This window comes from Chaetodon trifascialis, chromosome 22 (assembly GCF_039877785.1).
Source record: "Chaetodon trifascialis isolate fChaTrf1 chromosome 22, fChaTrf1.hap1, whole genome shotgun sequence".
Classification (NCBI taxonomy): Eukaryota; Metazoa; Chordata; class Actinopteri; order Chaetodontiformes; family Chaetodontidae; genus Chaetodon; species Chaetodon trifascialis.
Window position 1 is genome coordinate 6850572 of NC_092077.1, and position 25120 is coordinate 6875691.

At 43.5% G+C, this 25120-nt stretch overlaps 4 protein-coding genes across 5 annotated transcripts; 2 read left to right on the forward strand and 2 right to left on the reverse strand.

Annotated features, from left to right (window-relative positions):
- The first annotated feature begins 1254 nt into the window (after positions 1-1254).
- On the forward strand, positions 1255-6523 carry optn (optineurin). Its single transcript, XM_070992481.1, has 13 exons — positions 1255-1396; positions 2294-2418; positions 2570-2763; positions 2847-3008; positions 3142-3326; positions 3618-3720; positions 3877-3992; positions 4161-4310; positions 4566-4650; positions 4765-4923; positions 5008-5150; positions 5306-5388; positions 5596-6523. The coding sequence occupies exons 2-13, from the start codon at positions 2298-2300 to the stop codon at positions 5706-5708; spliced, it is 1614 nt and encodes a 537-aa protein (XP_070848582.1). The 5' UTR covers positions 1255-1396; positions 2294-2297; the 3' UTR covers positions 5709-6523.
- Positions 6524-6791: 268 nt separating this feature from the next.
- Positions 6792-9163, reverse strand: LOC139350848 (calcium-responsive transcription factor). 2 transcript variants are annotated; one of them, XM_070992484.1, is made up of 6 exons: positions 8944-9163; positions 8347-8485; positions 8103-8253; positions 7842-7936; positions 7238-7745; positions 6792-7126 (listed from the first exon to the last, which is right to left on the reverse strand). In XM_070992484.1, exons 1-6 carry the CDS (start codon positions 8948-8950, stop codon positions 6845-6847), a joined length of 1182 nt encoding a protein of 393 aa, XP_070848585.1. In that variant the 5' UTR covers positions 8951-9163; the 3' UTR covers positions 6792-6844. The 2 variants fall into 2 exon arrangements, with proteins under 2 accessions (XP_070848585.1, XP_070848586.1); XM_070992485.1 differs by having other exon boundaries at positions 8337-8485; positions 8944-9134.
- A 240-nt stretch (positions 9164-9403) lies between these two features.
- Positions 9404-16690, forward strand: mcm10 (minichromosome maintenance 10 replication initiation factor). The gene is made up of 18 exons (XM_070992257.1): positions 9404-9625; positions 10214-10283; positions 10366-10668; positions 10790-11002; positions 11124-11267; positions 11354-11552; positions 11670-11835; positions 11939-12106; positions 13351-13467; positions 13584-13780; positions 14118-14212; positions 14384-14497; positions 14928-15419; positions 15552-15682; positions 15839-15952; positions 16064-16209; positions 16306-16348; positions 16449-16690. Exons 2-18 carry the CDS (start codon positions 10277-10279, stop codon positions 16530-16532), a joined length of 2733 nt encoding a protein of 910 aa, XP_070848358.1. The 5' UTR covers positions 9404-9625; positions 10214-10276; the 3' UTR covers positions 16533-16690.
- Positions 16691-18073: 1383 nt separating this feature from the next.
- On the reverse strand, positions 18074-24886 carry ucmaa (upper zone of growth plate and cartilage matrix associated a). Its single transcript, XM_070991514.1, has 5 exons — positions 23781-24886; positions 22637-22696; positions 22447-22542; positions 19859-19957; positions 18074-18345 (listed from the first exon to the last, which is right to left on the reverse strand). The coding sequence occupies exons 1-5, from the start codon at positions 24148-24150 to the stop codon at positions 18257-18259; spliced, it is 714 nt and encodes a 237-aa protein (XP_070847615.1). The 5' UTR covers positions 24151-24886; the 3' UTR covers positions 18074-18256.
- Between the last annotated feature and the right edge of the window lie 234 nt (positions 24887-25120).

Below are 25120 nucleotides of genomic sequence, written 5' to 3' on the forward strand. Positions count from 1 at the left end.
TACATCACTAGATTTTTTTTATTTTGAATCTAGGTCATCACCGAACTGAGCTCGGAAACTTTGCTTTTGTGTCTAATCCTATAGAATTTTTCATTTTTCCTTCAGCGCATTTGAAAGCATCCAAGATAACATCCAACCACATTAGTTAAGTGGTTATTAATGTTGGAGAGCATGATCAGAAGTTGTTCTTCAGGGGGGTTCTTGAACAGGTTCCAAATGAATAATGTGGGTAAGTTTCACTGGCAGTCCACAGCAGATCGTAAAAGCTAAGGTTACAGACATCATGATACGTCAGTGTAGGTTCTGTGTGGATCCATCAGCTGCTCCTGTTCCTAAATCTGTTCTCCATAAAACAGCACACAGTTCGGCCTCAGAATATACACAGATCATGATAAAGTAGTTCTTCTCCCCCCATCAGTACCAAGACTTCACTAATCTATTCGGGCAGTATGTATTTTTGCCGAGGCAACACTGCCATCTAGTGGATACTGACATGAACACATATTTTTCTTTTTACGTAATAAATGATCTGATTAAACTGAAAATAAAATTTGCTTCCATGGGCCACTTTGTGAACAAGAATATATTATTTTTATAGTTATTACACTCCATTGATATTCCATAATGACATTAATTTGTTTTTCTAAAATAGTATTAATATTACATCACGATACATTTTTATTTGAATTCATATTTTATATTTTTATAGCATGACGGTCTGCTCAGGTTAGGGAATCTCCAGTCTTTACTTTAGCGCTATCAGAGTGCAAGGTGACTCCTGAAGGGAATTCCCGCTGTCAGCTGTGCGCTGGCCCCGCCCGCCGCTGATGTGGAAAACATGCGGATGGACAGTTCCCACAGCGGCTCCGCTCGCACGCGGCTGCACTTCGTTCTCACATCGAATCACTGCTCTGCGACGTCACGTTGAGGAAACGAAAACCTTCGTTCAATCCGCACGAGACACAATTGCGTCGGACCAGCGACATTAAGACCCGCGCAAACAGGAAGAAGGGTAAGTAAGCCTTCGAAATAAAAGCGAAAACAAAAAAAAGTAGTACAGCCTAATTATACACACAGTTAAACTTAAATATGAAGTTTATTGAAATAAATTTAATGACCACCAACAATCAGTAAAAGCGATTACTGGAAAACATAAAACAAATATCTGGCCACGGTTATAGTAAATTCTCCTACACTGTAAACTGAAAAAGACGAGATTGGTATTATTTTGGAAATCGTTACCGGAAGCACGGTGATCCTGTACGTGACTTGACGTTGCCACAAACCAGAAGTAGAACAGCAAGGTTGATCGACGCAGCTTGCTGTCTCTCCGAGTGTTTCTGTGTATTTCTGGAGCGAACATCCCGACATTGTTTAGTCCAGGAGTTGACAGCAGGTGAGTTCCAGCGTTTCGACTTGTTAAACATTTGATGTGACGCAGTTTGTCTGTGGCTGAACCACATCCGTGTTGTGTAAGTTACTGTGCTAACTTTTCAGTGTTTACCAAGAGTCGTACACGGGACAGGCCCACCCAAAGAAAGCGAAAGTAAAATTACTCGACCTAACATTGAACAGAAACCCTAACCCTACCCCTGAAACCTTTTCGCAGAGCGACAGTGTGTCTGTAATATTCAGTGTTTTTTGTTTGTTTTTTAAAGCAGTATTAATCCCACTGTCATGTACCCAGGTTCCAGTTTAACCGTGATATCTCACGTTATTTGTCGCTTCAGTCATGATTGTTTATTTGTCATAGACTAATTGAATGAGGACAGACGCAGACCACAGTGTGCACAGCATACTGCTCTCTATTAGTGTAATGGACTTGCATTATCATGTGATCTGCTTGACTGACTCTGTGCTGCTTCCCTGCTGCTGCATGCTGAAAGTACTGAGTCACTTGGTGATGTCAGCATGTGATGTTATATACTTAACTGGCTACAAAATTCGCAAATAAAGACCATCAGACTGAGGAGAGTGGAAGGGGATTTCATTTAAAGTGTTCACAGTCCGTATTCATACTGTGTGGCAATGGTAAAATTCCCCTCAAAATGAGAATTTTTAGATTAGTCTTTCAAAAGCTGACACAGCTTGTGTTGAATTTAGAAAAGACAATGTGATGTCAGTGGATATATTCTAATATCAGGTGTATTTAAAACCCTAAAACTGATTTATTGCACTAACAAATGCTTCATTCTAAGTATGTAATTAGTAATATCCCCCAAATGACAATTCAAGTTGATAACTACTTCTCACAGCTTCTGTACGTGTGTCTCTTTCCTCGTCTTCCTCGCAGCATCATGGCGTCTGGAGGCCCCATGATGAACGGCGACATCTCTCGCCCTTCTGGTCAGTCCGGCACACTGGAGGAAACCCTGCAGCAGATGAACATCCTCATCCAGGAGAACCGAGACCTGAAGGGTGAGATGTAGTGTGACAGAACAGCTGGAACAGTGTGCAGCTGGCCAGGGGAGACCCAAATGGCTCGATAGATGTAGAAATGGTCAAAATTCGAACGACTTGGCACGTACAATGTTCATTTACTCAAATCCTCTGTGTGTCTCTTGCTCAGAGGCCCTGCGTCAGACCAACCTGACGATGAAGGAACGTTTCGAGGGTCTGACTGCTTGGAGGGAGAAGCAACGGGAAGAGCGGGACTTCCTGGAAAGCAGGCTGGAGGAAGCTCGGACCCGCATGGAGGCGCTGACCCTCCAAAACCAGGAGCTGAGCAAGAGAATCGGGGAGGAGGGGAAGTCAGGCTTGCCGGTGAGTTGCACTAGATTTCTAAATCAACGCTTAAACTGCTTAATAAATCTGTGTGGGTGACGTGCGATGTGTATCGTCTCCAGGCGGTGTCGTCCAATCAGAGCGCAGAGCTGGACACCCTGCGTGCCCAGGTTGCTCGTCTGCAGGCGGAGAAGAACGACCTGGTGGCCATGAACTCTGAGCTGCAGCTGAAGGCCGACCAGGGCTCACACAGCGACTCCTTCATTGAGATCATCAGGGTGTCGGTGAAGAGCAGCACACACGCGCACACACAGATCAGAGTTTTAATTTAAAAAAAAGTTTCATTTTAAGGATTTTGATGAAATAACACATGTATAAACAAGTTTCTTTGATCTAACTGGCTGCTTTTCCTCTCAGGACGGAGGTGTCGACGGCGTGAACGACGTGTGTGGTCTGGAGCGCAGCAGACGCCCAGAGCTGAGCATGACGGCGTCCCGGCTGGACAGCGAGGAGGTGACGGTCAGTCAGCTCCTCCAGTCGCTGAGGAACGAGACGCAGCGGGCCGAGCAGCTGCAGGCAAAGATACAGTCCTCTGCTGCCAGGTAGAGATCAGCAACTTAAGTAAAGTTGTTCATGGCTAAATAAGCTGCTTTCTTATCAAAGTTTAGAGCATCAGGAAACACAACGGCTTAGTGGTTCCTTGTGCTTTTTCCTTGTTTAAAGATGCAAAGATGGCAGAAATTGTCATATTTCAGTTTGTTGGAGAAATCCCTCTGCTGTCTTTGCTTTTCTTTTGCAGCTTTTTATTTTGCTCCTATGTTTTAAAGCTGTGTTTTCATACAGCGCTTTGGTTTTTTATTGAATCTCACCTCTTGAAATGAATTATCCAACAGAATAAGAGAGCTGGAGGAAAGGAAGAGCAATGTCGACAAATCAGCACAGACTGTCCAAGCAGAGACTACAGAGACCAAGGAGGATTCTGGGAAAGAGGAGAAGGTATTATGATACGAAAACTAGCAGTGGCGGGAAATGTTTGGAGTAATGATGAACACATGCAAAGGATATTACTATATGAGCTCAGGAACGCTTCGTAAAACCACTATTTGTAAACACAGTTCGTTTGCAAATGATTGCATTGTTTTCATATTTCAGGCGGCATCTGAGGTGGAGAATCTGAAATCTCACATGATGACACTGTTCAAAGAATTGCAGCAGGCCCAGAGCAAGCTGGATGAAGCAGAAGGCATGAAGAAGAACCTGCAGGACAGGTTAGACCCACACACAGAAATAGATACTCACACAGTCACAAAAAATAGGAATTTCTGAAAATTGTTTACATGTTTGGATCTTCTAAGGAAGTCAAAGGTTCCCTCTTTCAGTCAAACTTCACGCGCGTAATCGATCCGCACCCACTAATGTTTTCCTCTTGTGCACAGATGTCGGGAGGTGGAGCAGGACGTGGCCACTCTGAAGGCCCAGCTGGTGGAGAAACAGGCTGTTCAGTCGGAGAATGAACGGCTGAAGCTGCAGCTGGACAGCATGCAGGCCCAGAGCCAGCTGGAGCAGAGGAAGGCTGGAGAGGAGAGGTCAGAGGCAACACACACAGACTGTAATACAGATTCTGACTGGGTCATGTGAATCTCAACTGCTTTCACTCTGCAGAAAAATGAGAAATCTGAACCTTTTTTAATTACTTTTTGTCACATGTGCCGACAGAACCTATTAAGACAACACTGATTTGCATTGATTTGATTTCAGAAGGCCCCATTTTTTTTATATTGCAGTCATGATTAGCTCTGATTTGGACTCGCACAGTCATTGATAACGCCCTCCCTCCACAGGAACACTCTGGCCCAGCTGAAGGATGCCTACACCAAACTGTTTGAAGACTACAACGAACTCAAGGAGGAGAAGAAGAAGAGAGAGGTTAATGAGGAACCTTTTCTTATTTAAGTAACATATAATCAAACCAAATCCTGCTGATTTTCACCAGTTATATGAGAAGCAGACATGTTTGACCTTTGCCCTCTGGTCCTGCAGTCTCAGCTGGTGCAGAAGGAGGTGGTGGACGAGCTGCAGGAACGGCTGACTGCCGCCGAGGAGGCCCTGGTTGCCAAACAGGACAAGATTGATCAAATGAAGCAGGAGATCTTCCAGAAGGAGAAGGAGCTGGAGACCATATCTGTCTTCCAGGCTCAGGTCAGTGGGCGTATAAATGTTTTGACTTGGATTTGGTTGTCAAATTTCAGCTTCATGGCGGTCGCCCCGTTTTCTGCTGTGCAGGCAGAGGTGTACTCCTCAGACTTCTACGCGGAGCGAGCGGCGAGGGAGAAGCTCCATGAAGAGAGGGAGCGTCTGGCTGCTCAGCTGGAGTATGTGAAGAAGCAGAACACCCATCTGCAGGAGGAGATGGAGTCACTGGGCAGGTACGGTTTTTACGCCTGTCGGTCAGTTCAACTGGTAACCAAGAGCTATAGACGTGGAGTTACATCACATCCTCCTGACCTGGATGTGTGAGACCCTCTGTCATCAGGGACCCTGTTCTCTCTTCTGCAGCTGTTTTTCTCCTGTTTGTCTGCAGGCGGTCACTGAATGAGATGCAGAGAAGACACGTGTCAGTGGGGGGAAGTGCACATGGGGCCAGCGCTACCCTGGTTGGAAGAGGTACACGTTTTTTTTTTAAAGTCCTCAGTGTCTCCTTCCAGGCACACTTCTGTCAGGCTGTGTAGAAACTCCATTGATACCAGTCTCATGTCTGTGTGCTGAATTTGTTGCAACATATGTCACAATCTGGAAGAAGTTCTAGTTTGGTGGATTTCTTGAACATCAGTCCAGCATGTTCAGGTTGTGACCAATGTCTCTGACTCTCAGGTACTGACTGGCAACATCAGGTGAATATTCCCGAACATGCCTGTCCCAAGTGCAATGAGATCCTGCCCGACCTGGACTCCCTGCAGATCCACATCATGGACTGCATCAACTAGTCCTCCATCAGTACAAGCATCCACAACAACAGCGACTCCATTAGCACCTTAATCTGAGTCTTCCTCTGCTTTTACCTGTACCTCCTCTGATGTCCCTGAGATGACACTCCGTGGTTCCACGATGATCTCCCGTCCCAGAACGAATGCGCTTGTTGGAGTTTAAGTAGGATTTCAAATCTGAAAGTAGTCGGTCCTCTCCAGTCTGTTAAATCTGAAAATTCCTTTGATTTGGAATAGAACATCAAAAGTATTGTAGAACACGTTGCATTTTTCGGGCCCATGTCATCTGGCACATTGTTTTCTGCTGTAGTGAAGAACTGAAGATTTGTGTCTTCAAAGCAAAACAAGTCTGGAATATCTAAACGGAGACTGCACAAACACACCGTCTGCCTGTCGTGCACACATTAAGTTCAGCTTTTACAAGTTGCATTTGTTTACAAAGTGTTTGATCGCTGATGACTTTTTTTAATTTTGTGAAGGTTTCCTTATCAAAACAAGTGATATTCTATATTTTCAGCTTGGAAAGGATATTTTTGCCCAAGAGTGGTTTGTTGTTGGAAAAAGGAGCATGCACCATGTAGGCACTTTATTATAAGGATATATATATATTTTATTTTGACTTGCAGATGACTCCTGGTTATTAGAACCTAATATATTTAACTTGTTAATCAACCTGTTACTGTACGTGACAGCCTTTTAAAGTGTATGTGCAGGAGGCTGCCACACCCTGCTGATTCTGTAGTCTGTCGATTGGAGAGGCCTTCTGATTCCACGCTGTAATTCTGTGAATGAAAATAAAATACTCTAAAAAGTTCGGTCTGCTTTTAGTCGTTCTGTGACAAAACATGACCCAGCAGCTTATTTCTCTGAATAAGTGTTGAATTACAATAGATATTTTATATAATGGAACTGAACACAGTGGCATCTGAGGTCTTACAAACACCTTGCATGTGACCTCTTTCATTCAAAATCTGCACAAGGGCTGTAACAACAAATTGCACATATTTGTACTTCAGCAGCTGCTGTGCAATTAGACATTTATGATGAAAAGCTTTCCTCAATCAATCAATTTTTTTTTACAGATAGTACTCCAGCAAGAAACTCAGTACTCTGCAGAGCCTGCTCCAATGCTTGCTTCAGTATTCATGGTCCATATTGTCTCTTTGTACAGTCTTTGTGGTTGGTAGTGCAGTGGTGTTTTTACGCTTTGGTGCTCGTGTTCGTGCAGAAGCTGATGGTGACAACGGCGGTTCCTGTAAGGAGTTCTTAAACTTGCCATGGAGAGCCTTGATCCCAGCTTTTAGTTTCACCAGTTTGGCCGCATCCGTACACATGTTGGACAGCATCCTTATGGCATTTAGCTCCTTCAGAAGCTTTTTTCTCTCTTTGCGAGCAGCTTCATCTGAGTAAATTGTTACCTATATGTAATAAACATTGTGAAGGTTAATTCAATAACTTTATTACTTAAAAGTCAACTTAGGCAGTTGTAAAGTATTTCATATTCTCATGCAATTAGAACCTAAACTCACCTCTTGACTTACTACTGTGTCTTCAGAGTTACTGTGTGCTTCATCCAGCTGCAGGCCTGGAAGAAGTGATGAAAAAGTGTCATCATTGCTGTTTCCTCCTACTTCCTGCTCTGCACCTGTTGAATACACCTCTTCTTCTCTGCCAAAAGGTTCTAGCTCCAACTTGGAGATGTGTAATCTCACTGGGAAGTAGTGCTGATCTTCTTTATAGGATTTGCATGAGTCTGTCAACACATTTTGCTCCAATGCTCTTTCCACAAATGTGACAGAGGTTATTCCCAGTCCTGCCATCTCCTGGATTTTGTCTCTCGCTTTGGGGCGTATATGTTTTGAGAAGCAGCATCCTGAGTCCATGGTGTGGTTTTGGTGAGCTTCCACTAGTGGAATTTTGACGTGGATAAATGTTGAGGTCGGTGGGTTTCTTTGGGCCAATTCTTGCTTTAGCCTCTTCATGGCATCTTCTTTTCTGGCTCTGGAGGCGTCTCCTTTCACACTAAATGTGTCATACCTAAAGCAATTAAAAGAAAAAAAGTCACACCTTTTCAGTTTTGTGGAAATCACAAATGGAATCATTCTTTAAAGTAAAGCTAAAAAAAAAAATCACCTCATCACATGTCGAATAAATAGTTTTGCTGGACAGTCCAATTTCTTCCCTTTCCGGATCCTCTTTTTCTTACAGGCATGCTCCAGAGAAGCCTCCTGCTGGGCAAGATCAGCAATGATTGGTGCAGCCACAAAAACTGAGATCAACAAAACATTCAAAAACTAATCAGAAATCAGAAACATGTAGATTTGAATCTCTGATCAGATATCAGTGTATTTCAATTCAAATGGTCATTCATTATTTGACAGCCTTATTCCATACAGTGTTCGCTGTAGAGGGTCTTCTACATGGTGCTTTGCCGTGATGACAGGTCAGAATGACTCTTTTTGTGACACATAGGGGGGTATCTTCAGAGTAGTCCTCCACTTGCCACAGCCGTCTCAGTTTGCTGGAGTCTTTCACAGTGTCAGACCTGGGATCATAAGAAGGGGCCATGTTCACATCAACCGAAACAAACTGAAAAGAAGCAAAAATCCAGAAAAGGTTATTTCATACATAACATTACCACTTGTTGAAAGAAGTGAGTGTGGCTGTTTTGTGGTTTTCCAGCAGGGTTCTCAGTTCTTCTTCCGAGTTCACGATCCCAGAAATATAGCCACCGCTTCTATTCAGGATTTGAAAGGATGGAGGCAGCCAGGATAGATCTATAAAACGTTAAACCACACGGTACAGATGACTTCATGTCCGATAACACTGATTTTACTTGACCCACCCTGACTCACTCGCGCACGTACACCTGCCATACACTCACTAGCCAATTGAACAGCTAAAGAAAAGGTGCCATTCACTTTAAATTTAATGACAAACCGGTGATGTCAGGGTCAACCAATCTCATGTTGATAACAGACAAGGGTGACATCATTCATTTATTGCCAAGTGCAGAGCACGTGAGGCTTGTTTACAATGGAAACCTTAGCTAACAGTTAGCTTGCTAGCGTTAGCTACCCAGTGAATTTTACACAGTATTTTCATGGCACATAATATACAGGGCATGTGGAATCGCATTCTAATGTTAGCAATAGTTAATGCTGTGTAGTGGCTAGTGTAAATCAAAAGCAGTCAACTGCATGATTTGCAAAACGCTGACATGAACATCACTCACCCTCCATCGTGGGAAATCTCTTGAAAGTGCTCTCAGCGGACGGGCTGAGACAGTTATGGAGCTCAACAAAGCGCGTACTGCAAAAGGCAGTACAGTACAAGGCTGTGGCTGAAGTCTGGGCAGGTGCCACAACTGGGTTTAAAAGCCCATGCCAGGAACTAACTGTAACTGCGAGCTAAGTATCAGGGGACAGATTTCAGGGTCTCACCCTAGTGAACACACCTTTTAGACTCGCGAGTTCCCCGTGCACAAATATTACAAATGGTCAGTATCAGCAGAAATGTTGTTTGATATACTTGTTCTCATATTCATATAGTGTTACACGTTGAAGAAATCCGATCTTTAGTATTTGGTTGAAAAAAGTATGCATGATAGAGAAATGTTTTCTTTTTTCACTTAGGCAGATTCTTGGACACCTACCAGAACTTTGACAACACAGCAGGGTCCTTCGTTTAGCGCCAGTTTGAATTTCATTCCTCAGTCTGAAAGCAGCTAGGGAAGATTGTAATACAGGCCTAATGTGTCATTTTTAGAAAATATAACCCTTTGACTCGTACATTGCTGCGCGTAATGCTAATTATTGGAAAATAAGCCGTACATTGACTGGTTGGACGTCGTTGTGAAATCCTTCAAAGTTGCATTAGAGCTAGCAAAGAACACAAAGCTGTAACACAGCTCGAAGGTAAGTTGGCGGTTTCATTATCTTTGAGTTACTGTAAATAGACGGAATTCTGAAAATATCTTGTTAATGTTTCATATTGATATTCACAGAGGAAACAAACAAATGTTGACATTTAATTATGACTTCAGTAACTGTTTGGCATGCTCAGTGTTGAACTGGACTGTTTAAATGGGCCCGATGAACCAGGTCGTTGTCTCAGGCTGAACCCGAAGTTCAGTTTTTTCCTCATCTCTTTGAAATAGGTTTAAAATGTCTTTCCGGAATAGACAACCTGAATGTTTTGCCTGCACAGTGTTTTGGTGCTCTGGCTAGATTGACACTGTTTGCAGGCCATTTTTTCCGTGAGACACCGTGGGTATACACACAGTGAAATTACTTCCCACTATATGATGATTGCCACTTTGTGTTCTTGTGCAAACATATTTTATTGTGTAGTTACACAGACATCAACAGTGAGTGGGACAGTGCTTGTACCAGTAATTTAACTTAACAGATTCAAGTAATCACAAAGAATAATTGTACTGATAAACAGTCAAGTCATTAAACTGTGATCTAACATGATTTTCACAGGCCTATGATCTCTCTAAGTGTCTGCAGGTCTGTAGGTCACCAGGTCAACTGAAATCAGCACCCACCGTTAACATCTCTAAAATGGACGGTAAGTGTCACAGGATTTAAAGCACAAGTGCAGCTTAATGAATCTGTCAAAACAGGGATTAGTTTATGACTTCTCTGTCCAGGTGAGGATGATCTGAACATTTTGATAGCGCTGCTGGCTGAGAACGAGGGCATCGGAGAAGACCAGGACAGTCAGGAGCAGGCAGACGACTTGGATGCCCTGTTTGACAATGACAATGATGATGAGGAGGAAGAGTACGAAGACGCTGTTAAGGAGCAAGAGCGAGACGTGGGAACAGAAGATGCAGTGGAGGATATTTTCGGAGATGTGGATGACATTGAAAATGAAGAGAAAGACACTAAGGAGAAGGAAAGTGGAGGAAAACCATGTGAGAACCTGGATCGGTCCAAGGAGGATTTACAAGGTTTGTGCTGCTGCTCTCTCTCCTCGAACCTGCTGCTAGTTGTTATACAATCATGTAATTTTGTTCAGTTAAGTGTTGCTTTTTGGGTTCACCAGTGGAGCTTTATGTCTTCCTTCATCAGACGAGCTGAGGCGCATGCAGGAGCAGATGCAGCGGTTACAGCAGCAGTTGGAAAGAAGCCAGAAGGTTTCCACCTCATCTTCCACTCCAGTCACATCTTCAGGCGGCTCGGCTGGTCCCAAACCGATGACCCCCAAACCGACACCCCCTCAACGGCCGACCTCCAAAGTAACGCAGGCCAAATCAGCTGCACAGAAGACCAAGACACAACCCGGTAAACATTTAATGACTTTTATTTTCTACATAAAGTACAAAGTACATTACAAAGACACAAGCAGCTGCACATAACAGCACAAAAATTCACTGTGCTTTTTTTTCCCCTCTTCTTCTGAAAGCAGCAACATCTTCATCCACTCCAGTCAGAGGAGGAAGTGTGAAGCTCCAGGAGTCTTCCGACTTTTTTGATCAGCTCAACAATGCTGACTCCTTCAAGCGCAAACCCAGGGTAGCTCACCATCCCAAACCCAGCACTTCACCAGGTACAGAACTAATCTTTATGCATCCCTTTGCATAAACCACAATTACACAAAGAAGTTGGACATTGGACGTCTGTGTTTCTCATCAGAGGACAGAGGGCCACTGGTGGAGATAAAGGTCGGCAGCTCCTTCCAGCCTGTAGAGAGCACCAGCAAGGTCACCAATCCTCTGCATTCACCTCCGTCCTCCCAGAGTAGACCTGCACCAGCTGGACAGCCGAAACCATCTTCTCTTCCTCCTCTTCCCAGAGATGTGGCTGTTGAGAGATACTCAGGACTGCGGCTCAGGTGAGGACACTGAAATGACAGGAATGAAAAAGAAAAAAGAAAAATTTTTCAGTCTCATGCACACAAATAAATCCAGACCTTCCTGTCCGTCTGAATCTGGGCTCTTGTCTATCTCAGAAAACCCAGAGTTTCCTCTAGCGACATGGATCGCAAGATGGCTGACCGCCGTCTCATCCGTCTGTCGCAGCTGCCGGAGCGTTTGGCTCGGGAGAAGCTGGAGGACAGCGACTGGGTGACTTTTGCAGTGCTTGTCAACAAGGCCACACCACAAAGCAACAGCAGTGTAGGTCTATGCACTGAAATTCATCCCAAGCTACATTTAAGTTAGAAAATGTATTGGAAATACTGCGAACTGCTGCATTTTTGACCAAGCGCTTCCTCTGCAGGGCAAAACCTTCAGCATCTGGAAGCTGAACGACCTCCATAACCTGGAAGTGTTTGTGTCTCTGCTCCTGTTTGGTGAAGTCCACAAAGAACACTGGAAGACAGAGCCAGGCACCGTCATCGGCCTCCTCAACCCAAACCCCATGAAGCCGAAAGAAGGATATGATGGAGTGAGTGGACAGACTAAACAGAATATACCATGGTTTTCCATACATTCATGTATTTGTGGTGGCCTGATTTTCAAATAAGTAAATAAATAAAAACAAAGATAGAAATAACACATCCAGGAGAGATTATTTTGCAATGATTAAGTACAATCAGAGCCTAGCTGGTAATTTTCATTCTTTTCTTATGTGAAACATCTTTGATTCTGTTGATTTTACACAAAGATGAGCCATGTGTAGACATTACAGTGGAAGAGCAGAGAGATGAGACAGAACCAGGTGGCAGAAAACCGGGTCAAAAGGATGTTGCGTGTCACTTATTGCTCATTGCCCTTGAAAATGACCTGTTTTTCACTCGCGGTGAGGTGATAACCGTGTTTTATTTATGTTTTACTGAACTGGTTGTGAGGTCTTTTTTTGGGGGGGTCATTGACTGGTTTGGCAACGAGAACTTCAGCCAAGTAAAGCAGAAAACAGATTGGTAGTGTTGGTGAAAATAGCCTATAAGGTCACTGGTGTCAGCATCGCATGACAAACTGAGACGTTAAGAGAGGAATGTGGCGAGGAAAGCCATAGCTGTTCCCAACGGCACAACTCTCTCTCTCTCTCTCTCTCTCTCTCTCTCTCTCTCTCTCTCTCTCTCTCTCTCTCTCTCTCTCTCTCTCTCTCTCTCTCTCTCTCTCTCTCTCTCACACACACACCCTTTCCACCCACAGAAAGCAGTTTGAGTTCAGAGCCTCTAATCTCAGAACAGAGGAGGATCGAGGAGTCACCTTCATTGCAGTCACAGTTTGGACGCAGCCTCTCGTGTCTCAGTGGGACCTTTCTCATAAATCATGAAATTATGTGCTGTGGTCAGATCGTTAACACACAATTTTGGCTTTGGTATCAAAAACAATGTAATAACAATGTGATGCAAAAACGGGGGAGTGTTCTTTTTTTGGCTTTTTGCGGTTTTCTTCCCTTTGTCATTGCCCTCCTGCTTTTTCTGAGCATGTTTTTTTTAGAATTTTAACCAGCGTCTCTTTTTTTTTTTAGAAGTTTCAGTGTTAACATCCTTATTCTGCAGCAGTATTGACAGCACTTTATTTTCATCATCAGTGAGTCTACAGATTAGCTATAACCACTGAACATTTTTCCCTTTTTGCATGAAAGATGACTGAAGCTATTAATTTATCATGGTTGTAACCAAGGAAAATAATGAAAACACATTATAGTTTATTATAAGAGCTTGTGTTGAACATGTGCAGGTGAGCCTGACGGTGGACCACCCACAGAAGGTGTTGCTGATGGGTGAAGCTCAGGACTACGGCACCTGCAAAGCCATGAAGAAGAACGGAGATCCCTGCTCCCAGATTGTCAACATGGTGGGTCCATTTTCTCCTGCTGTGTGTGTGTTTGTGTGCAGATTGAAATGTTTTCCTTTCTCATCAGGGATCAATATTCCATCTTATCTTGTTTCTGTGGGGTTGTTCTTTAACAGTACGAGTGCCAGTTCTGCCAGTATCACGTTAAGGCTCAGTATAAGAAGATGAGCTCAAAGAGGGCCGAGCTGCAGTCGTCGTTTTCTGGAAAAGCTCCCAACAAGGTGAAGGGGAAGGGCGGCAGCCTGAGAGAGCGTCTGTGTCAGGACGGCTTCTACTACGGTGGCATGTCCTCAGCCGCCTGTGCCGCCTCACTGTGAGTGATGTTCCATGTAGCCATTTCACACAAAAAAAAAACCTCACAAAAAATGAATGCAGTAATAACAGAAGCCCCCATGTGTGCAATTTGAGAATTGCAGTCATCTCCTGATTGTATCCAAAAGACACTGTCGCAGACAATAACACATCCTGTGCTGAGGTCACAACCCTGTCCAGTTTGGATTCTGGCTGAAATTCCATTCGCACTTTTACAGTGTGTGCTGAAGTCAATTTGTGCAGGACTAACTGCATCTTAGGAAGCCAGGAACTCCGTGTGGGACTGGGCGAGAATGTGAGCGGCCGGACATTTCCAGTAACAGGTCTGTGTGTTGCAGAACGGCATCCAAACCGAACAAACCCACTCAGAAGACTTTGGACAAGCTGTTTGTGAAGGGCTCGGCTCAGCTCGTCGATCAGGCCAAGAGGCTGGGTGAGTGCCCATTGTCTCTGTCTTACACACACTCCTACTACACCTCACGACTGTCAGTTTTTTACTCTTGACAGGAACTGTGAAGGCAGAGAACATTGAACAACTTACTTCAAAAGCTGTAAAAGTAAAATTGGGTTGTGTTTTGTGTTGTACTTTTGTTTGTTTTTACAGCCATGCAGTCCGGTGAAGTTTCAGGTTGTTCGAATGAATTTAAGAGCCTGATGTTGATGCCAACACCCGGCGCTCTGCAGCTGAAGAAGCACTTAACGCAGGGCAGCCAAACAGGTACACAGCCTGGAAATATCTCTGAGCCTTTGACGACTTCAGCTAAGAATCAATGAATGACTTGTATTTTAGTTATCTCATCTCCCATCCCTCAGTTGTAATCAACCAGCCCTGACTGACACAAAGGGTTAGGGTTGAATTGTTCTCTATTTGTTCCAGATGACACACTGGACAGACAGATTCTTCTTCCAAAACAATGTACTGACTTGTGTGAAAAGGCAGTATATCAGATCCGAGCACAAATACACCCCAAATAGTGTAAAGAAAATAAGAAGTTTATCTGAATCTGAAAGAGCTGTGAATGTAGAGTCCAGTTCAGTGATGTTCAGTTCTTTATCAATAGTCACTATTAACTTAAATTCACCAGTTAATAGTGACTATTGACTGGTTGATACACTAGCTTGGTGTTTATGTTGTTGTCCATCCTCAGTCTCTAAAGACGCAGCTGGACCCTCAGTTCAGTCCATCTCCGCCTCAGACCTGCTGAAGCAGCAGAAACAGAGGCAGCGGGAGCTTCTGCAGAACCGCCTGCGGAGGGCAGATGAGATCCAAAAGAGGGTGCTGCAGAGCTCAGCTGGGCCAAGACCCGGGTCGTCGTCCTCACTGGGCCGGGATGGTCTGACGTCCCCGAAAGTAGCATCTGAGGTACCCAAGGCCACCCAAAGCCCCGCGGCTCCGCACACCCCCACCCTGGGCCGAGGCTTCTCTGAAGGGGAAGACATCCTCTTTTTTGATAAGAGCCCACCTCCGGCGCCCACCTCCAGCGCTCTCAGCCTATCAGCTGCCAAGCTGGCTGCTCTGAAGAAGCTGAGAAGCAAAGGGATCGGGCTTGAAAAGGAAGACCCCAATGCTGTGAAGAGGAAGAGGAGTAACAGCACTGAGATCAGCGCCCGGGTGGAGAAAAATCTCACCTCACCCCAGGGTACAGACACACTTCATAGGCTTAGATGTCGTTCATACACCCTGATTAATTTAGAGTTCTGCGGTCAGTTAAGTTGTAGATAAAAGGCTTTATAGTTGCTTGTTATAGCCTGTCCGTTTGCTTCCCGTGCAGATGAATCGTCCAGTAAGGAGGAGGAGGAACCAGCCCAGAAGAAGAAGCGAGATCAACTTCTCTACATCCAGTCAGAGGAGTTTCAAAAGATCCTTAATGCCAAATCTCGCCACGGGGCAGCGCTGCAGGCGGTATGACAAGCTGCTCTTTACTACAAGCATCTATTCAGACTTTTTTCTCAGCCCATTAGATTTACAACTGTTGCACATGGATTTAAAACAGATTTACATTAAAACATTGCAAAGTGTGTCTGACTTAAAGACTTTTCCATCTGAATCACTTCTCAGGCCGAGTACCAGCTGCAGGAGCACTACTTTGATCCTCTGGTGAAGAAGGAGCAGATGGAGGAGAAGATGAAGGGCATCAGAGAGATGAAGTGTCGCGCTGTTACCTGCAGAAAGGTACAGAGTTTCATTAAGATGCGTGAATGTATGGATATAGAAATGTCTGTCTCTCAGTGAGAAGTAGGAGAGGGAGATTATATACTGTATCCCATGTCCCTTTGCTACCAGTGTTGTTACACGTACTTCAAGCCAGCGGATCGTTGTGTGGAGCAGAATCATGACCTGCGGTGGCACGATGCCATGAAACGTTTCTTCAAATGTCCCTGTGGACAGAGAGCCATTGCTCTGGACAGACTGCCTCACAAACACTGCAGGTGAGACTCTAAATGCTCTCATTTGATTTTCATTCACTCTGGTCACGCAAATGTCGAAACGTGTTCATCATAACTAATGACGTTTTACTATTTCAGTAACTGTGGTCTGTTTAAATGGGAGCGAGACGGGATGCTGAAGGTAAGATCTCTCTCGGCCTCGTAGATAATTTCAAAAGGAAAAATGATAATCGCTATTGTAAAAGAACAGACCTGATGTCGCTCTTTCCGTTTTATTTCAGGAGAAAGCCGGACCAAAGATCGCCGGAGAGCTTCTCCAGCCTCGAGGAGAGGAGCACGGCAAGTTCCTCAACAGCATGAAGTGACAGCACTGAGCTGCTGGTTGAGGGAGCGTGTATTTAGATTTTTAGGTTTGTACAAATGATGTTTTTAAAGTTAGTTGTTTTGATCATGGAAATATGAACAATAATATTGATATGCTGGAAATAAGCTGATTAAAGCAATCATTTGCAACATTTCACATCGAATGTCTCTACTCAGTTGATAAATACTGTGGTTATGAAAAGCTGAACTCAGATTCTGGTGTCGATCTGGAAAGTATGGAATCAGTACTAACAGTATGGTGGCAAACATGTCATCCTTAATGGCTTCCTGACTGTTAGGTCTTTATCCCAAAAGACAATCTGACATGTCACAGTGGGAAAAGCACGTGCAAATAATAAAATAATGATGGCTGAAGTCCATTTAGCTGCCTAAGTTTCAGGGTCCTGGTATTGTTCATGCTGGCTACCTGTTATGGCTTACTGGGACACTTGAATACAGAGCCATTATTAATTTTATTAGTAACACCTATGACTCTCAAACTGAAAAGTAATCCATCAAACTGTGGCGGCTCTCAATTATTTCCTGCTGTGCTGGATGGTGATTTATTTCAAATAAATGGTCGGTAGTAATGGAGACAAAATGTATATACCCACATAATGTAAAGCAGGTTGAGTTTGAGCGTTTAAAGCAGTATTTTTATGCCTCTCTTGCACAGGTGGTTGAAAGGTAGCCTGGAAAATGTAGGAGCCCGATAAAGACGAGGCAGATTGCTTATGTAACAAAAATAACAGCACTTTATTGTAACAGTAGGAGGTTGAGACATTATTGCCACCAAGAAGCCCTTCTTAAACAGTAGGACATTTGGTTTACGGGGACTGAACCAGTCTCCTGTAACAGGACACAACCGTCCTCTAACACACTCCATGTGTTGGCGTGATGACTGAGGCCAGGTGGCGCTCACTCAAGTCTGCGAGCCAATCCACACGGCCTTGAACAGGAAAGGTCTGAGGTGGAATCATTGAGATAAAATAAGGCTTTTGGATTTGAAGCTGTGTGTTTAGCAAGTACGGCGTGCCATGCCACATCATTTTGAGGGTTTAATTTGCGCTCATTATCCCTTCGCCACTTTTTTCCCTCTCTCTCTCTCCCTCTCTCTCACCTCGTCTGTCTCTCCTTTGCCCAGTTTGTGTCTAATATTTCCACTCTGGAATGTGGGATTCATTTTGGCCTGATGACTTCTGCAGCTCACCTCATCTTCTCTTTTATTCCACACCGCCTCCCTCCCTTTAAATACTCCAAATACCAGACAGTGCTATTGAAAGTAAAAACACATCAGTGGTCTGGGAATCAGGAAACTCCTCTTTATTTAAAAGTCAGTTTCTTTGCAAAAATAAAGCTACAATCCCCCTCCAGCAAAACAAGTCAGCCGTCAATGAAAGAGGTTGATTTATTGCTGGACACTGAGTAGCTTGTATGTACAGGCAAAAAAAAGAAGACAATAAAAACAAGCATGCAAAATGTATGCCTCCACTTAATGACAAAGTTAAGCTTACAACACAGAAACTGCACTTTTAATACATTTTACAGTTTGACATGGAGACAAATATTGCACAATTTAGGCTTTGTTAAAAAAAGAAAAGAAACCCTTTATCTTGTAGATTAAAGTAGGGGAAAATATGGAGATAACTAAGAGATGTACATTGTGATGGCTGTGTTAGCACTGTGCGGATAAGAGGTGCTGCAGCCCGGTCCTCCATAGCTGCACTCAGTGGAACCAGTAGTAGCGGGGATACAGGCCGTCGTAGTGATACTCTCGCAACTGTTCATGTATCTCCCTCGATCTCTCATTTTGCTCTGTGGATAAAGAAAAATGTAAAAATACATTTAAAAAGTGTCTAAAATCAACATTTTTATACTAGCAAAGGATCACATGGCTAATACATGCAATACTGATTTTCCAATCACAGTGAAATTTATCACTCGACTTTGCAGTTCCCCTCGCCTCTATCCATCTTTATAGCATCTTTTAGCTAATCGTTTTGGTTTTCCAGCCCACGGCTTTACTGTTTTGGTTAGCATTTGGTATTTTTAGCCATAACAGTTAGCCGTGCCAGATGTTTCTCTCAGGATAGTTGTCAGGGTGCCTGAAACACCAGATGAACGCTAATATGGTCCATGTCTCCAAATGTGTAGGCCACTGTGTGCTAATACAGTTGATATATCAGTTATAAAGTGATAATATATATAAGTTGTTAGCAATTAGCTAGCTTTGGAGTTAGCAAACCAGCTTACACGCATTATCATATAGACTGTAATTACAAGCAGCCAGAAAGGAAAAACCATGTTAGTTGTACTTATAATTCTAGCTACAATTGTTAGCTCCAGTATCCACTTGGTGAAAACAACTACAAATGCATGCCTCAACAAACCACAAACAAAATGGCAACAAAGCCACCCACTGGCAAAACATCTACTTAAAGTCCAAAAGTAACACAAATTCAGTCAATTCAATGAGCAAATGCAATTCGTTTGTCTGGTTTCACTTGCTAATGACTTGTTACAAATATGTAACATGAAAAAATCGCTAATTTAGGCTAAATTTCCAATAAACTGGTGGGACAACAGGGCTCGCAATGAGGTTAACCATTTTAGAATGAGGTATTCTCACACACACACACACACACACACACACACACACACACACACACACACACACACACACACACACACACACACACACACACACACACTTACATGGTGTAAATGCAGCAGAAAGAGCTAATAGAGACATAAGAAATATACAGTTTTGACATTTATGGCAGTTTCTTCAAAACTTTGGTGTGACCTGGTAGAGATCTTTTTGTTTTCCTGTAGCAACTCATTGACCCAAACCACCCAAAACACTGTGTTGCTTACATATAAAACCAAGTCACAACTTTATGGTTAGCAGTTCTTAGTTTAGAAATTCACTGCAGCTATATCACACCGGACAGACAACCACAGGGAAGATTGTCAGCTTGTGGTCGACCACAAATGGTCACTTTGATTCGGTGTGGAGTCTCAGGCGCTCTGCCGTGGTCCAGAGGCTCGTGAGTGTCGTGAAGTTCATTTAAGACACAAACTAGGACTGTCTTCAAGTAAATGTAAGGTTTTTTGCAACGATCAATTAAGGTTAGCCTTCACAGTATGACATAAAGCTGCTATATTAGGGGTAAAAAGGGGTGAAAATGGAGGGTTATGTCTATTATTTCATAGGAAATGGAATTAATTTCTGCTTCAAGCACTTCGATGACTGTACCCTCAAGTCGAGGAAAGACAGTCACGAAGAAAGCTTGTGAAACTGAAAGCAGCTGCAGCCATGTCTTACCATCACGCTCCTCCTCGGCGTAGTGCTCGTACTCGATCCTTTGCTCCTCGTTGTACTCCCTCCTCCGCTCGTCTGCAGAAAGCCTCACCCTCTGCTCAGCTGTGGAGACGAGAAGGGGAAGGAGAGCTGAGAAGTGGTCCAATGGATGGTTGATCAGTCAGTATTCCACTTGATCAGCTCTTTGATGGATTGATCTTAGATTTTGTACAGACACTCATGGTCCCAGAGGATGAATCCTAATGACTTTGGTGATTCCCTGACCTGCCCTGTAGCCTTACTGGAGGTCCAAGTTTTCATTTGTCCTGTGAATTATTCAACATCTACTCGATGTATGCGCACCAAATCTTCAAGCATTGCTGCTCCCCAGAGGATGAAACCAAGGCTACTGACTTTGATGATCACCTGAGTCCTCTGGTGCCACCACGAGGGTGGCATTTATTTATTATGAGTGACAAATTCCAACACCTACTGGATGGATTGCTTTTGAATTTGATGCCCAGATTTATCCCCTGAATTTTCATTGAGCACCTTCATCAGGTCAGACAACCCTAACCCTAAATGAGTAATTCTAATGGGCCTAGTGAGGTGTTAAAAGCAAATTAAAATGGCTAATCCATAGTCCTCACTGTATGTGTTAGAAAATCGTGTGTTAGAAAATCGTGTAAACACAGACACCTCCCTCCTCCTCCATCACTGTACAAAACCAAACATCCCCTCCCATGGAGGTACAGGGCAGCCACTGTACACATTACGACACCGTCTGAGTTTTTCTTTAAGTTCATTTTACTCGAATCACAACAAGCTTGTTAAAAGTGTAAAGATTATATCACATTTCATGTAAACACAGTCCTGCAAACAGTCTGCAAACTGATTTTCCCTGTAAATAGGCCGCTGATTTGGGGCTTAGGTGTACATGGCTCACACCCACCGTCACAGTCACTTCACATGTAAAACTACTCGCCTGTTAACAGATATCCCTGCTGCCTCTACCTCCCACCCCATCTTTATTTTGATACTGCTAAATCACCCTACTTTCACTTTTTGGAATACTCTTCTTGAATATGGAGTATGCCAAAGCGATAGCATGAGCATTACTTGAAATAGAAGACTGTATACTCCACAATGAATTTTGATGTAATGTCCTTGTGTCTTTCCTAACCAACTCTCCTTGGCCTTAGAATAACAGATCATATGGTAAAAGGGAAAATCATAAGAAGTTTGGAGAAGACAACTATAGCTATAAGACAGTTGCACTGAGGTCACACTTGGTTATGCAATCATCCAGCATCTGTTGGAAATATTGGACATACCCACTCTGTGTGTTATCTTTAGAATAATAGAGCAATGCAGCACGAAACTTCCCTTTTCCCTTTATAAATTTTGTTATTTTGTATCTTAAACCAAATTAGGTTCAAAAGATTATATGAAATAACGAAATTGGCTGACAAACCACGACAAGCTACCAGACAAGCTTGGTATGAATTTGCGACAAAAATAAAGTCCTTACAAACAGTCCCACAGCTGTCCCCTCATGTTCGCATGAACCGAGCTGGCAAGGAACATAGTCAGCCTTTTTCTTTTTCCTTTTCCAAGAAAGTGGGCCTGTTTGTCCAGCACCGAGGTCCGCTTAATGGACGGGCAAGGTGAAATGACCCACAGCCTGTCTCTGGAGGCCTACTCAGGGGCACGCATGGGCTTCTCTGATGGGTTTTCCACCGGCGAAAAGGATGAAGTAACAAGAACAAACTTCACTGAAAAGATGACAATCACTGAAAATCATTTCAGTAAGTCTGGCCTTTTTTCTGCTTTTATCTCAGATAAAAGAGTACGGGAATCCTGTTTTTAGTTTTTGGAAAGACTTCGGTGATAGATATGCATAATAAATTCCTGAGTGTATGCAGGATTGTCCAGAAACACTTCTTTTGTGTGTTTGTTCATTTGGTTTGAGGTGCGTTGGCGTTCTGTATCGCACAGGATGCTGGCAGTGGAAGAATGAGCTTATTGTACTAAGAAACTGAGAGAGGGAGAGCCTGCTCCATACTACCCTGTGACTCCCTCTACAGCCTCCAGGTTGTGTGTGTGTGTGTGTGTGTGTGTGTGTGTGTGTGTGTGTGTCTGTGTGTGTGTGTGTGTGTGTGTGTGTGTGTGTGTGTGTGTGTGTGTGTGTGTGTGTCTGTCAGATTTAAGACCTGCTACTGTATAGAACAACACCTGCTTGAGTTTCCATTACTCTCTTTCTATTTCTCTCTTTCACAGCTTGCAGTCAAAACCTCAAACCATATCATCTTCAGAGTCCAACTACAAACCAATAAACCAACACTCCCACACATACACACACACACACACACACACACAAGTTCTCTATGGGAGGCCAAACATGCCATATTTTAGACTGTCCACAATGTGCACGCATAAACCACTCAGGCAACGCTGAGGCAAGTCAACCACACATGACACCAAATATAAATAAATATAACCGAGCAACCACTTTACTCACAATGCTGCTGTTTTCTGCCAGTGAGATGACTGACAGCCCTTAAGCACATTGTACAAAGCGCAAAACACTTTCCTCCTGGCAGAGGACTTACCTTGATACTCAGCATAGTATCGGGCTGAGCGGCGACTGCGCCGTTTGAAGAAGTTGGAGGCATCCGACTCGGGCATGAACACCTGCCGTCCTGCCCCTTAAAGTCAGAGGTCAGAAGGTGAAGGTCATGTTAAGCGGGCATATGTAGCAAGGTTATGTGAAACAGTAAAAGGGCGTTGAACAGCTATCACCTTCAGAATTGTCTTCTTTTGTGTCGTCCCGGACCGCTGCACATTCCATCACACTGGAAACTAGTGTGAGGAAATGGAGAAATTATAATTTCCCGTCTTTAACTACAAAGCAAGCGCTTGAGGCCAATATTGTAACATTACTATTGGCAGATGCATGCTGAAAGTAATAGAAGTATATCTCAAACTGTATGCATTTACCCAGGTTTTAAAATGTGGACACACAATATTTAAAGAAATCATGGCTTAACTTAGACAGTGTTTGCTGTTTGTGCCAAAAATGTCCTATGCAAGGTACTACTTCATCTTACAGTTAGAAATTATGTCTCAAAGCTGATACAAATGAAACTGCAAACAAAAATACATGTAAAATGAAATTATAAAAACACAAAAGCTCAGTCACACAAGATTAGTGTAACAGGCGTCTCCATCGTCACCGTATATGGAAGATTGCGTTGGCTATTGTCCCTTTATGAATGATCGATGCAGCACATATGAAACAGGATTGAAATAGCCCAAACCATAATTTTTAAGAATTACCGTCAATTGGAAGATGTCTCGCCTTGTAAGGACATCCATCAAATTTCACTTCACTCACAATTCAGACTTGTGCTCCTCACTGTCATCATTATCTATACCACGCCCAATACTTCACTGATTGGTCTGAGTAACAGCTGAGTGACATTACCTTGGCTCTTATAGTTCAACAGGCAACATTTACTGTCCTCACTTGCCTTAAACAATGACTGAAAACTTTAATGCAATTAAAAGTCAATTTAATCGGACATGAGATTTAACAATCAACCCAATCAAGCTTTTAGAAAAGTTTTCCAATTTGATTCACAGTGATCCCTTTTACCCCTAAACTAGAGTGAACAAATTATGGGCTATTATTAATCTTGCATTTAAGAATATATGTAGAATTTATTTAAACTCTGATACCCACAAAGGTCTAAAGTCATGATAAAGGTCTAAAGTGACGATACCCCCAGATTTCTAAAGTATTCTTTTCCATATTAAGGGATGACAGCACTTATTAGTCCTTTGTACCCTCAAAACTCCATCTATCTCCCCTGAGGATGTATAATCCAAAAATACCCCTCGCCACAAATTCGCTTTTCCCCATCCACCCAAACAAGGTACTCACAGGTGAGGATGAGGAGGGTGGTGAGCAAAGAGAGCATAATGACTGGAGTCCAGGACATCCTGAGCCAGGAAAGCAAGACCTCTACTGGACTTAACAGCACACCTAACCTAACTGAACTGAACTGAGAAAGATGAGTGAGGGAAGGGAGGAAGGTGGGAGAGGCAGGGAGAGTGGGAGGAGAAAGAGGAAGAGAAAGGGTCAGGGAGGGGAGGGAAGCTGCTGGAAATTCGATTGCCCAGAGGAGAAGAAGAAGTAAACATGGAGGAAAAGGATGAGTGATGGGCGAGGTGAAAAAAGAGGAGGACAGTGGAATGGAAACCATGATTTGTGCAGGATGGAAGTCAAAAATCAAGGAGACGTCACTGTTCATTGGTGACCCCAAATGATACAAAGTGCTATATGTATACCCACAGTATCATTGAGACGTTCTTGAATTACTGCTAGCTTGCAGTATGTCTGCATCATTTCACTTAAACCACTTGTCACCCTTGTTGCAGCGCAACATGTTGACATACTGTCACCTCACAAAGTTGAAATGCCACCATGTTAGCAAACGATCACCTGCTTAGACATCCTGCAGACAAGGAGCAGCATTAGCATTCATTTGGGGTCGTGTTTCTGGTCTCCTGAGCGAAATATCCAACTCTTCAGCTGCAAAATGCTCTATTATGTTGACAGACTAGTCGCTAATTTGTATGTCTACAGTTGAATGCAGGGCAGGTAGCACACTGTGGCTGTATCATCACCTGCTGTGGCTACAAACGAGGTTGACTAAAGCAATGAGTCTGAACCTAAAAAGCACAGTCACCGGCTGGATGACCAAAACATTTAGGTGATAGCTCCCTGTGGGTTTGTCACCATGAGTGACCCCTTTTCACATTGCCCATGGTCATATGACCCCGATAGCTGTAGAAGTATTGAACACAGCAGCTTTAAACATGCAGAAATTGATGTGAATTATATTCAGTGTATTGTTTTCTGGGTCTTCACAGGATTTTTACACAGAATCTAGAATTAAGGAGCGATCTGTAACAGTTAAGTATCGTCAGCAATGAGGACTTTTCTGCCTCTGTTTGTAATTCTGAAAGAGAAAAATGGGACCAGGAAGTGAAAGGCCTCACTGCTGCTGTGGTGCCTGCATGTAACTAGAGCCGCCAGCTGGACCCTCAGGATAGGACATCAAATCATGGCCATGTGGTGGGTATCTATGTTAGCAATGAGATGCGTTTCTTTGGCCAAGTATGGGTGGCTGACATGAATGACGACATGTCTCTCACCTCCCACCCATCATTTATTAAACACTCATCCTGGAGGTCAGAGGCTCTTTTGTCTCTGTGGGT

Excerpts from the sequence above, each read along its gene's own strand:
- optn (XM_070992481.1), top strand. The coding sequence starts at position 2,298 with ATGGCGTCTGGAGGCCCCATGATGAACGGCGACATCTCTCGCCCTTCT. Across the intron at positions 3,009-3,141 it reads TTGAGATCATCAGGGTGTCG|GACGGAGGTGTCGACGGCGT; the intron begins GTGAAGAGCAGC and ends TTTTCCTCTCAG. Across the intron at positions 3,993-4,160 it reads AAGAAGAACCTGCAGGACAG|ATGTCGGGAGGTGGAGCAGG; the intron begins GTTAGACCCACA and ends TCTTGTGCACAG.
- LOC139350848 (XM_070992484.1), bottom strand. Across the intron at positions 8,254-8,346 it reads CTCACTTCTTTCAACAAGTG|GTCTGACACTGTGAAAGACT; the intron begins GTAATGTTATGT and ends TTATGATCCCAG. Across the intron at positions 7,746-7,841 it reads TTTATTCGACATGTGATGAG|GTATGACACATTTAGTGTGA; the intron begins GTGATTTTTTTT and ends TAATTGCTTTAG.
- mcm10 (XM_070992257.1), top strand. Across the intron at positions 13,781-14,117 it reads GCCGCCTGTGCCGCCTCACT|AACGGCATCCAAACCGAACA; the intron begins GTGAGTGATGTT and ends TGTGTGTTGCAG. Across the intron at positions 15,953-16,063 it reads GCGCTGTTACCTGCAGAAAG|TGTTGTTACACGTACTTCAA; the intron begins GTACAGAGTTTC and ends CTTTGCTACCAG.
- ucmaa (XM_070991514.1), bottom strand. The coding sequence starts at position 24,150 with ATGAACAGTGACGTCTCCTTGATTTTTGACTTCCATCCTGCACAAATC. Across the intron at positions 22,697-23,780 it reads CACCCTCCTCATCCTCACCT|TTTCCAGTGTGATGGAATGT; the intron begins GTGAGTACCTTG and ends TCCTCACACTAG. Across the intron at positions 18,346-19,858 it reads CGCCGAGGAGGAGCGTGATG|AGCAAAATGAGAGATCGAGG; the intron begins GTAAGACATGGC and ends CTTTATCCACAG.